The sequence below is a fragment of the Pomacea canaliculata genome, linkage group LG4 (genome assembly GCF_003073045.1).
Source record: "Pomacea canaliculata isolate SZHN2017 linkage group LG4, ASM307304v1, whole genome shotgun sequence".
In the NCBI taxonomy this organism is placed as follows: Eukaryota; Metazoa; Mollusca; class Gastropoda; order Architaenioglossa; family Ampullariidae; genus Pomacea; species Pomacea canaliculata.
Window position 1 is genome coordinate 18,480,410 of NC_037593.1, and position 10,985 is coordinate 18,491,394.

Consider the following 10,985-nt stretch of genomic DNA (forward strand, 5'->3'; position numbering starts at 1 on the left):
TATTGAGATATTACAAATCCACACATATTCACACACATTCCTCTCTTTATAAATATTATCTCTTATTCACATATACTCACTGGTCAGTTTATTGCAGCTTATATATATAAAAAAAGGAAAAACAACAACCAAAACAAAGTCTTTGTATCATCCACTCATTCTTTCCTTCTTCCAGCCTTTTCATGTATACCTGCATATATTGTCAAGTAAATTAAAGCATATGAATACATGTAAACAAAGGATAAACACACTCTTGCTCTGTCTCTCTCCTTCACATACATTCTGTATTCTTAACTATTTCTTTACCTTCTAGGGGTACTGTATATACTAACACACTCCCATCCGTCCCAATATACAATATCTCACTTAAATCCACCCACCCACTTTATAAATGCATCTAGTTCACCATCCTTAGTAAAATCTTCACGAATCGAGCTAATCTGCTAAGGGTCTTTTTATTTTTTTTTTTTAAGTTAGCAATTTATAGGCAGTTAGAATTTATAGGCATTTAGATTGTGAATAAAGTAAAATAAAATAAACAATTTTTACGATAGTCATCCCATTTTTTACAGTTAGATAATGGAATTCCTCCCATATATCTTTAATATTACAGAATCTACAGAATCTTTCATTTCTAGGAATATCTGTTTGCCTACATTTGTTCGCTGGAAAATGGTTATTCAATGACCTAAACTAATATAAATAATATAAGAAGTACATAAGTTTCTTGAGAAATAAGGTTATTTGGTGCCAATTTGGCTAATTCTGAGAGACCACTAACAGTCTGCTAAGAAATGTGTTTTCAAGTCATTGAGATAAATTGCTCCCCTTGCCTGCCATCGTGACTATGTCACAGACACGTAGACGCCTGGACATTTGTTCGTTCGTTTCTTTACAAAACAGCTCAGCCTCTCTTGCAGGCCTGTATTCAATTAAGGATGTCAACTAAATTGAAAGTATATTAACTAATAAAAATACACAATAAATGTTAAAATTAATTATCCCAATTACAAACATCTGTCAATAATATTATCTAGGATGTCTAATTTTAACACAGTTCTGAAAGAAAGTTGTTTTTCTAGGCTGAAGATCAAACATAAAAATAATTTAGGCTTCATACCTTTTTGATTATATTAGGATTATTTTTTTCCTGTAAATTTTTTCTTATTATAGATAGTTTTTTTCAAATTTAATGCAACAAAACAGTCATAACATTTTACATTGTCAGCTATCATGTATGCAAACTTACTTTCTTAAAATATTGTAATATGACTAACAAAACATTATTTGATAAAACTCAAAATTCCCCTGATTTTCTATGAAATTTACCCTGGTTTTGTGGAATGAGACGCAACCAGGAACATCAATAGAATCAGTGTCATTTAGTTTACTCTCACTAATATACATCACATAATAATTTGATAAAAGCAAACAAAATCGATGCATCAAATCTGACTGAATTCGCCACATCCCGGTATGGCTAACGGTCCTCCCTGTTCTAAAAGTCATGTGACTGGTTCAGGTCATCCTCGCGGTTTGAAACTTGTACCGGACGTTTCATGTTGTCATGCACGCTTGTGCTGTTTCTTGTGTTCGGCAAAACATGTGAACACAGTTCTTCTTGGGGCTGTAATGGCTGACACATCCCAGGCTGTTCTTTGGGATGGGTACTACTTGAAGGCTGTTCTTCCATGGGACTGACAGCGCCTGGGCAGACGATAAGATTTTGAACATTTTCGATCTCTAACTTGTTAAGTGAAGGTGATCGAACGACGCCCTGACCTGATTGCTTGTAGTGATGACATTCTGAGGGAGACAGCACAGAGTCGAACGAAATCGAAGATTGCCTCGAAGGGATATGATGAGTCTGCCAAGAACCGCTAAAAAAAAAAAATCCTCTTTTTTTTTAATGGCCTGAACAGGAAACATCCAAAAACTTAGGTATCTAAATCCCAACACAAAAAGAGTTCATCTTTAGAAAACTTAAATGATACTAACATTTCTTCATTAACATATTATTTGAAGTAATGCAAGTTTATCTTTCAAAATTTTCTCCTAAAGACCATTTATGTATGCATAATTTCATCTACTACTTCGAAGAAAGTTTGGCAAAAGATATGAATACACTCTCTGTCCCATCAAATAGCGCAGACCAGTGCGACAACACATTAAACACGAACCAAGGAAGTTCATAGAAGGAGAGGTGCAATTCCTTCAATTATGTGACTCACTTAGACTCAACCTAAAAGAAAAATCTGTAAATATAGCCTTAGGGAAAGGGTTAATATTACTAGTCACTTATAAGCCTTAAAATGAACCAACCTGGTACCATCCGGCATGAGTGAGCAGCGATAGTCAGCGTCAAACTCCTGCACAAAAATAACGGCATGACTTTTAATAAACGTTTTGGCGTTTTTCTACTTTGATCATCTTATATAATCATTATCCAGTCTGTTTGATACTATTCTATTCATTTGAATAACAACAACAACAACAACAATAATAATACTACAGTGAAATTACATTGTCAATTGTCCTATGGACAGACTCATGGTACTTTACAAAACAAAAAGAAGACAACACATGTTGTCTAAAGAATGCAAGATAATATGAGTAATATCCAACAAGATGCTGCTCCAGCAAATCACTGGTAAAACTGTGATCCAGGCTACAAATTTTCCAAGTCCAGTCCTAGACACAAATGTATATATGTACTTTTCCCCACTGTTTTGCTTATGTAAACGACATTTATTGTAATATAGATCTAAAAACAAGTTTTATACAGTTTATTTCAATACAGATGTTTTAGACGCAGCAGTCTTACGGAAAAGTTTAAAATGTTTCAAGAGTGAACAAATGTACATAGTAAATCCCGATAATTTCTTGAATTCTTTAGCCTTGTTAACCCTCCCCTATAAATGCAACTTTGCACATGATGTCTTTGAACACCCCAATGATAACATAATCTCACGATGACCACAGTCCCTATGACCCCAATCACCACAATCACCACAAGCAAACTACAAAGCAAAATTTTGTGTTAGTAAAGTCCAACCACATGAACGCAAACAGATTCCATCTACAACACCTTCACATTCAACTTTTTTTGTGAAGCAAACAATATCATGCGCCAAGAACAGTGGTTTTAAGGAGAAAAAAAAGCAGAACAATGAACTATATTGCCTTATAGCAGGAAATAATTATGGGTTGAAGAGGTATCGCTTGATAATGGAGTCCCACAGGGGAGAGTTCGAAGTCTCTTACTATTTAGCATAATAGTTGTAAACCCCTCCAAAAATGTAAAACGTGTGAAGGCAAACAATATGCACATAATGCCTTTCTCTTGTGAGAGGGAAACATGTAAAACATTCCTCAGGCTTTCGTGATTTCTAAATACAGCAAAGAACACCAGAACCAAATCACTTCAGAAACAAAGCTCCAACTAAGCACCATCTACAAAAATTATGCACAGATATACCAATGGATCTCATGATCAAAAGACACAAGCGACTGGACTGGGAGTGTACTCTTTTGCCAACATGTCCATCTCGATCAGACTCGCGACGCCTACTCGTCCACAGCCGAGCTGACTGCCATACAGACAGGTCTTCATCCAGTCCAACCTAAACTGAAGGACATGGCACAAGACAATACCTTGCAATGTTAGACTTGCTGTCAGCACCCCAGGCGCTAAAAAATAAATCATCTATAGTATATGTTTATCATAAATAAGAGTCACAAAAATTGGAAATATTGGATTCTTAGGATTCCAGGACATATTGTAATAAAAGGGATTAAAGAGGCTGATAAACTAGCTAGACTGGCAGTAAAACAAGGTCTAAAGTCGACAATCTAAACATTTACCAGCAGAGAGAAGAATATTCATAAAGTAAGCAATACACAAATAGGGGGGCAAGAGAAATACAGAAGTGAAGGTAATGGACTAGGAGACTGATAGAGGGCGAACCTAGTAATCCTGTACCTTTCTTCAAATTAACAGGTCAGTACACAACAACTGCGGACACTACCACCTTAGGGATTTCAAGTCCAAGAGACCACAATTGGAAAAGAGCACCAGCAACATTGACCAACATCTGCGGCGTCTCGAAGCTGCGATCTCAACCTCTGTACACCTACCCGAACCCCTTTCCCTCCGCGCCCCTTTCATCCTCAGCTCCCTTATTTATCCCCACCCCCTCAGTGCGAAATTGCCTTTATGTGGAAACACTTTCCCTTCGAAATATAACAAGAAGAATTACTACTACAACTCCCTCAGTACTATCCTCTCGTCGTGGTTACATTGTATGTAATTCACTGTCACCTTGGCACGCCTGACTGTGATGCCCACGGGAGGAACATCTGTCATGAAGATGTTGGTGTCATCGGCAGTACGTGCCCGTTCTTTGGGTGAGATATAACCAACATAAACAAAACATTCGAATTCCATCTGCGGGAGTATGTCCGTTTGGTTCTGAAGTTCCCAGCTAAAGCAGCAAGGAAAGTCCATGGTGTGACATCGGGAAGGGTAAAATCTGTTGAGCTCCATTGTCTGAAATGGAGAAAATGAAGGCAAACTTCAAAATAAAATAAAAACAAGTCCATCCCTCGTTAAAACGAGGTAAATTGGAGACACGAAATGTACTATAGTTTCTTAGTGTCTAAGGTACCTACTCACCTGCAGCACGGGCTTAAGGACAGTGGCGCCGTCAGTGACGTGAGTCCAGAGATCCTTCTGGGTGTCTCCCATGCCAAGGCGCCCCCCGACTTCAATTCCTTCCACCTCTACTCCAGCGGGTAGACGAGGCAGCTTTTCGCGGGTAATTAGAAGCATCTGACGATTTTTGGTGCTGTTTTCTGGTGGCTTTGATCATTTGTTTATGGCAAAGTGTCAGTAAAACTTCAAAATATTCTCTCTAGCAGTCTATCAGTTAAATAAATCTTCCTTAAATACATTTAAAAGAAGCATCGGATGTAATCTGGAAAAAAGCAATTTTATTTTTTTTTCTTTCTTCCTTCCTTTCCTCTTGCCACTGGTATTGTATGTATATGAATATCTTGCCTGTTGATAAGTGTTTGTAAATGAGAGAGTACAAGGACAAAATAGATGAAGAGATAAAGAAATACCTTTTGAAAGTCTTTGATGGAAAATCGAGCGTCCCACATGTCCAGTCTCACTATCACCTCTCTGGTGTTATCATCCCTCAGCACGTGCTTAGCATAGACTTGAAGAGTGATGTCATGCGGCTTGGTGTAGTCCGCACACGCCTTCTCACAAACCGTGCACAGATACCCGCTAAAATGATGAGTCACAATGTGGATTTGTCTTCCGTAGGTGTCGACTTCAAAGTGTTCCATGTTTGTGTTTAAAGTCTGAAGACGATAGCAGTGTACCTTGTTGTTTTCAGAATGGAACTGATAAACGTGAATGTGTTCCAGGGAAACATTTGGAGGCATAAAAGAAGGCAGCACAATTTTGACAGCTTTTTGAAAGGTAAACCCCAAGCCCGCGAAGTACTCCACGATAGGGCTGACAATGACCTCATCTTTTGGCAGGTCCAGTTTACTGTAAGCTTTGTTCAGATCCGTCGACACCGCGCCATGAATGGTAACGACTTCGTCTTTCCCGATACCACCTACCGGAATTTCTAAGATAACATCTGAGTCATTCCCCTGCAATTTTCCTCCCATCACTGAAAACTCGTTTGAAAATTGCCAGTCCTCACTTAGCACGGGATCTGGCAGGATGTTTTTCAAAACCGTTTGTGTTGATTTCGAAGAGTGCAAAAAGTCTTGTTCCTCGGTGTAGTAGCTGTCGTGTGCATTTGTCAGACTTTCCCGAGAGCCACACTCTTCGGGTGAGTCAACGGACCCGACACTCTGGTCCTTTAGACTGGATAAGTCACCATCGTCGTTTGCTACCCAGCTTTCCCGCGACGAGTAGATACCACTGTCGGCACTCTCTACGCTGTCTTTATAGGCTTTGATGGAATCATGCCAGCGTGAACGGCGGATAGGATGGTAGCTCTTGAACGATGATAACGGACCTTTCCCCTTATACATTTTATCTTTACTACTTTGACCTTCCTGTGGACATGGGTTTTCTGCAGATAGTTTTAACGGTAGATCTTTAGTGCTGGAATCAATAGATGTATTCAACACGCCAAGACTGTTGCATAAACCGCCCTTGTATATTAAGGTTTCTGAGTTAACGCCGCGTTGCGCCCCTTCTCTGCTCTCGTCTCTTTTGTCCGGCCAGCTGAGTTTCACGGCATCATTATCTCTGTACTCGTCACGATCTCTGTTTACTGGGGCACTTTCATTTGTATAATATGGCATCGATGGTCCTCTATGAAGTTCAACTTTTTTCCGGCATGTTTCGTCGGGTCTGATAGAGGACCCCGTAAAGACGGCCTGGTCGTCAATGTCATCGCCAATGACGATCTTGTTGGGCTGTAAATAATGGCAGGGATTTGTGAGAGTTTCCCCATTCGATGCTTGCTTTCTGGTGTGTGAAGACTGGGGAGACAAGGCAATTTCTTCATAGACTTCTGTAGTTTCTGTCTTGGAGTTGTTGCCTTTCGCGATGAAGACAATCGGGCGGCCCACATTTATTTTAACAAATCTTGAAAACGAGTGCCTGTTAATATCTTCTTCATAGCCAGGTCTTTGACTCAATCTGTTGTCTATTTCGTATGCATCTTTTCTACTCTGAAATAAAAAGTGTACACTTCTTGTATGTCCTATAAAATATGAAATGTGAATTCACCGACCGATTTCAATCAAGCGGACCTCTGACTCTCTCTCCCTCGCAAACGCACATCCATGCACCCATGCACCCACTCACCCACAAACCAACACACACACAAACACAAATAGACGCGCAGAAAACACATCCACACACGTAGACACAAACACATTCTCTGTATATGTGTGTGTGCTTCTAACAAACACTCTCTAACAAGCTCCCATAAATGGTAAACCTATGTCATTGTTTTGTGCCCATTTTAAGAACCATATGTCACAGCAGGACATTTTGTGTCAGATCAGCGAAAATTACAAAGTGGGATATGGACAGCTTTCTTTACTGTAATGCCTTGTCTGAGACCAGTCCACTGAAGCTGTGAAGCGTGCTTTGCTACCAATGCTGTCTGGACCTTCTTGAATCCTGAACAAAGATGGCTTTTAAGCTATTATATCACTCTACCTGCAGACGGTTGTTGATCTCTTGGATTCAATTACTTTGTTCACCACCTCCCACCCCTCACATTTTTCCCTGCCGACGGTTGATGTCAAAATTGTTCCCTTTCATTCTATAATGGATGTTTGAGATTAACTCCAACTAGATGGACCGTTGTTCCGATATTTAACTTGAAAAGTTTCTTCAGATTTTTTTAGTTTCGATAGTCGACAGTAAAACATGGGTAACTAATTTACGACTGCTTAGTCAGGTCTTGTAACATCTATAAAATCTGAGCAGTTGTTTACCGATGTATAGAAAATTACCTTTTTTCGTTTCCATATAACCAGAAAGGTGAAGAGTGCCAAGAGAATCAGACAACCAATCACGACGCCGGAAATAATAGGAATCGAGGTCTTGTGTTGGTCGTTTTCTGATTGGTTGGCAGTGCAGTTTATGCAGTCCTGACAGCACGTGACATACGCTGTCCCATTTGGCGTCGTTTCCTCACGGACCTCACCTGTCATCGTGAACCCTGCAGCAGTCATGGGCGAATTCTCAGATGATGTTGTGAGTGATGTCAGTGTAGATGGCATCTGACCTGACGTCACTTTTGTTGATGAAGTGTTCTGCACCATTTCCGATGTAGTTATCCGCGAAGACTCGCGTAACGATTCGGCAGTTACAGAAACTGACGCTGACGTTGTGGCCATTACTGTGGGGCTGTAGAACGCAGCAGTTTCTTCCTCTTGTTTTGTTGTCGTCTCTGCAAGTTTTGTGGATGATTTATTAGAAAGCAATTGAACACTTTAAGTAGTGGTAAATGCTTTAAGTCTGTCTATGATGCTTATCAGTTTCCAGCCGCCTTCTTTGGCTCATAAATCTGTCCTAGTTTTTGTCAGTAAAGGTTATGTCTAACCAGCGATACTTATAATAAAACTTCAGTAAAGAAACAATAAAAAATTGTGTCCTTTTTCTGGCTTATTGATGATTCTTTTTGTTCTCAAATCTTCGAGCACAGAGTAATAATTCAAAGATTTTTGCTGTTTTTTTTTTCTACCCTGCTTGAGCAGCTCAGGTGGAACATTGTCTACATGCATGGTTTTACCCCCTTCAGACTGTTTCTTTGGCTGGCTTCAGCTCCTCTTTCTTTGTCTCCTGTTGTTCCCAGTCTGTTAGTTATTACTTTGAAAAATCCACGATTTATGTTACCTTCCGAAGAGGTGCGGCAGAAACTGGTAAAGCTGACAAAATAACCAGTTGGACACATGTTCGCTGGACAACGCAGAACACCTGAAGACAGTGTGCAGCACTGTGTTAACTCGCCTTGCTGCTGGGGGCATGCTTCATACTCTTCCATCTGTACAGGCAAAGTGGGACAGAGTTACATTCGGGACAGAGTTACATTCGTTAAAAGAAAGAAAGCTAGACTGCTGCATAGTCATAGATTACTCATGAACTTGTATTACTGGACTGCTGGCAGACGATTTTTTTCCAGTTCGCTACTAAAACGAGGCAGGTGTGTATCAAGCCTCCGATTTAGACACATTCATTATGCTCCCCGAGACCACGAACTAATATCCCTATACACTATACACGTCCGTGGATTACTTGATGTACTCTGGCAGTATATCTACCTCTTCATTATGAGGTGTAAAACAGATGAATTGTTATTGGTCCTATACAACAAACCCCCACTTTCCCCATGTAAAGGGATGATAGCAATGCCCTGCGTCATATCTTGTGAAACGGTAGACCTACTTCTCCAAGAATGTGATACTCGTTCGTTAGGCTAGGGCTGCCGACGGGAGTTTTCGCAAGGTATTTTGGGTATTGTTCAACTTTATAGCCCCCAACGCGTCCTTTTCTCCATAGAGTGCAAAATGACCTCAATTACCTCTAGGTGCGAGCACCTTCTTTTGAAATAAACCAGTCAACCAGGCAGCTGACATTACATGATAAAAGAGACATCTCTCAGAAGAGTAAAAAATCACAAGCATACAGTCCTACACAGAGATGATCTCAATAGAATTAAAAAAAAAATAATTCTAAGGCTTATGCAGCATACGTAGCTTTCGGATAGGTAGAAACGCCTTGGTCAGTTAGCACTGAATGTTTATGTTTACATTGTAGCATACCTTAACTGCTGTAAGGTAAAATGTCCACAGCAGTCCAGCTCTTAAGAACATCCACATTTTGAAGTAGTTGGAGTCTTGGATATCACGGGTAGCTTAGCCTTCGTGCTGTTTACTGTGTCGCAGATCAAGTTACGAAGTGGAGGGTTTTTTCAGAACGAGGAAGTGGTGATAAGTCGACACACCTTCGCCCACGCCGTAAGTGCACACCTTCTGACCTGATGTCACATGGTGCCAGTTCATAATCGGTTGTTGTCAACAAAGATGGTAGTCTTTTTTTTTTTTTTTTTTTTTTTTTTGGCAATGCACCTTTTCCTGTATACTTTGCTATTTGTATCACAATTATCTTTATTGTTCGATAAATGCGCGCTTCAGTGCATAATTGCTGGTGAGCCAACAAATGAAGTTTGGATCGACCCAAAACAAAATCTGGAACACATGCAGTTACACAGATAGACACTCACATTTTTATCAACTGTCAAGCGATTTCAACCAGAACTAGTTTATGAAATGGAACTTCAAACGTAACTTTCTTATGTGAACAGGGATGCCTATCTCCTCCCTCTAATGATGCACTCCCCCATTTTCAACTGCTTGAAATACTTTACAAAAAATTAAACATAAATTTCAATGCGTGGTCTAATTTTAAATAATCATAAATGTTTTCTGGCAGATATACTTTTAAAAATATTACGACTTAACAAAACAAGTGTCCTGTTAGTACGTCTATATTGAATAAAGTATCAGCAAGGCAAGCGACAAACCAAGGATGTGTATAGGTGGACTGCTGTCTGTCTGCCAAGACCAACGCTTAGCCTCTTGCGAAGTGATCCGAAGTTAGTCTCGGCGAGCCGTAACAAAGAATGTGACTAAACCGGAAGCTTTCTTGGATCATGCCTCGTTTTAGTAGACAACTGGGAAAAAAGATCGTCGGCCAGCAGTCCAGGGACTAACAGTAGCAATACGAGTCGTTTGCTACTGCCGACTTTCTTCCGTCTGATACAACACAAGCAACCCAAAGAGATGGTCGCTTGGTTGTTTTGGCGAGAAAGTATTTCCACCTAGAGGTGATTTTGCACAATGAGGGTGAGAGGAAGGTAGAGGAAACCGCAGAAAACCCACGACATACACTGACCCAAAACGGGATGAAATCCAAAGAGCCAAGTATATTTGTGTGTGTGCATCGAAGTCATAAATACTTCAAACAGACGACAGTCAATTGCGTGCGAGAAAGATGTTTAATCGTAAGGTTAGGCAATGGTCAATCTATGTTCTTGTTCTACATCAAAGAAATTATTGCAAAACGTTTAAAAAAATTTCCATACAGTTCTTCGTAACGTTTGCTACGTGATGGATGGGACAAATCAGTCCTGAAAAAATAAACTTACAGCTCGATTACTATGCAAATACATGATGTCAATTAAATTTTAAGGAAGAAAAATAAAGATATCCGATGTAATGTTACTGTTACAGTAAGATTGTCAAAAAGACATTTAGGAATTTTTTTTTCGAATATTTTAAATCACGTAGACCTCTTATTTTTCCATCCTTCTTATGGAAAGGCTTTCATCTCACTGCAAAATAATCATCTGCAAGTCATTGTTACATTGCAACTTATCAGTGGATATTGACTTTTCTCTTTTTATTTGCTGAGCATTTTGCACTTGTAAACA

The 10,985-nt window shown here is 39.7% G+C and overlaps 1 protein-coding gene across 4 annotated transcripts; it reads right to left on the reverse strand.

Moving 5' to 3' along the window:
• Positions 1-73: 73 nt before the first annotated feature.
• On the reverse strand, positions 74-10,897 carry LOC112561223. Of its 4 annotated transcripts, XM_025233568.1 has the most exons (9): positions 9,316-10,897; positions 8,390-8,537; positions 7,504-7,943; positions 5,125-6,708; positions 4,676-4,861; positions 4,322-4,549; positions 3,479-3,623; positions 2,323-2,369; positions 1,779-1,880 (listed from the first exon to the last, which is right to left on the reverse strand). In XM_025233568.1, the coding sequence occupies exons 1-8, from the start codon at positions 9,370-9,372 to the stop codon at positions 2,362-2,364; spliced, it is 2,796 nt and encodes a 931-aa protein (XP_025089353.1). In that variant the 5' UTR covers positions 9,373-10,897; the 3' UTR covers positions 1,779-1,880; positions 2,323-2,361. The 4 variants fall into 4 exon arrangements, with proteins under 4 accessions (XP_025089349.1, XP_025089351.1, XP_025089353.1 ...); XM_025233564.1 differs by lacking the exon at positions 3,479-3,623 and having other exon boundaries at positions 74-1,880; XM_025233566.1 differs by lacking the exons at positions 3,479-3,623; positions 9,316-10,897 and adding an exon at positions 8,815-9,253 and having other exon boundaries at positions 74-1,880.
• Between the last annotated feature and the right edge of the window lie 88 nt (positions 10,898-10,985).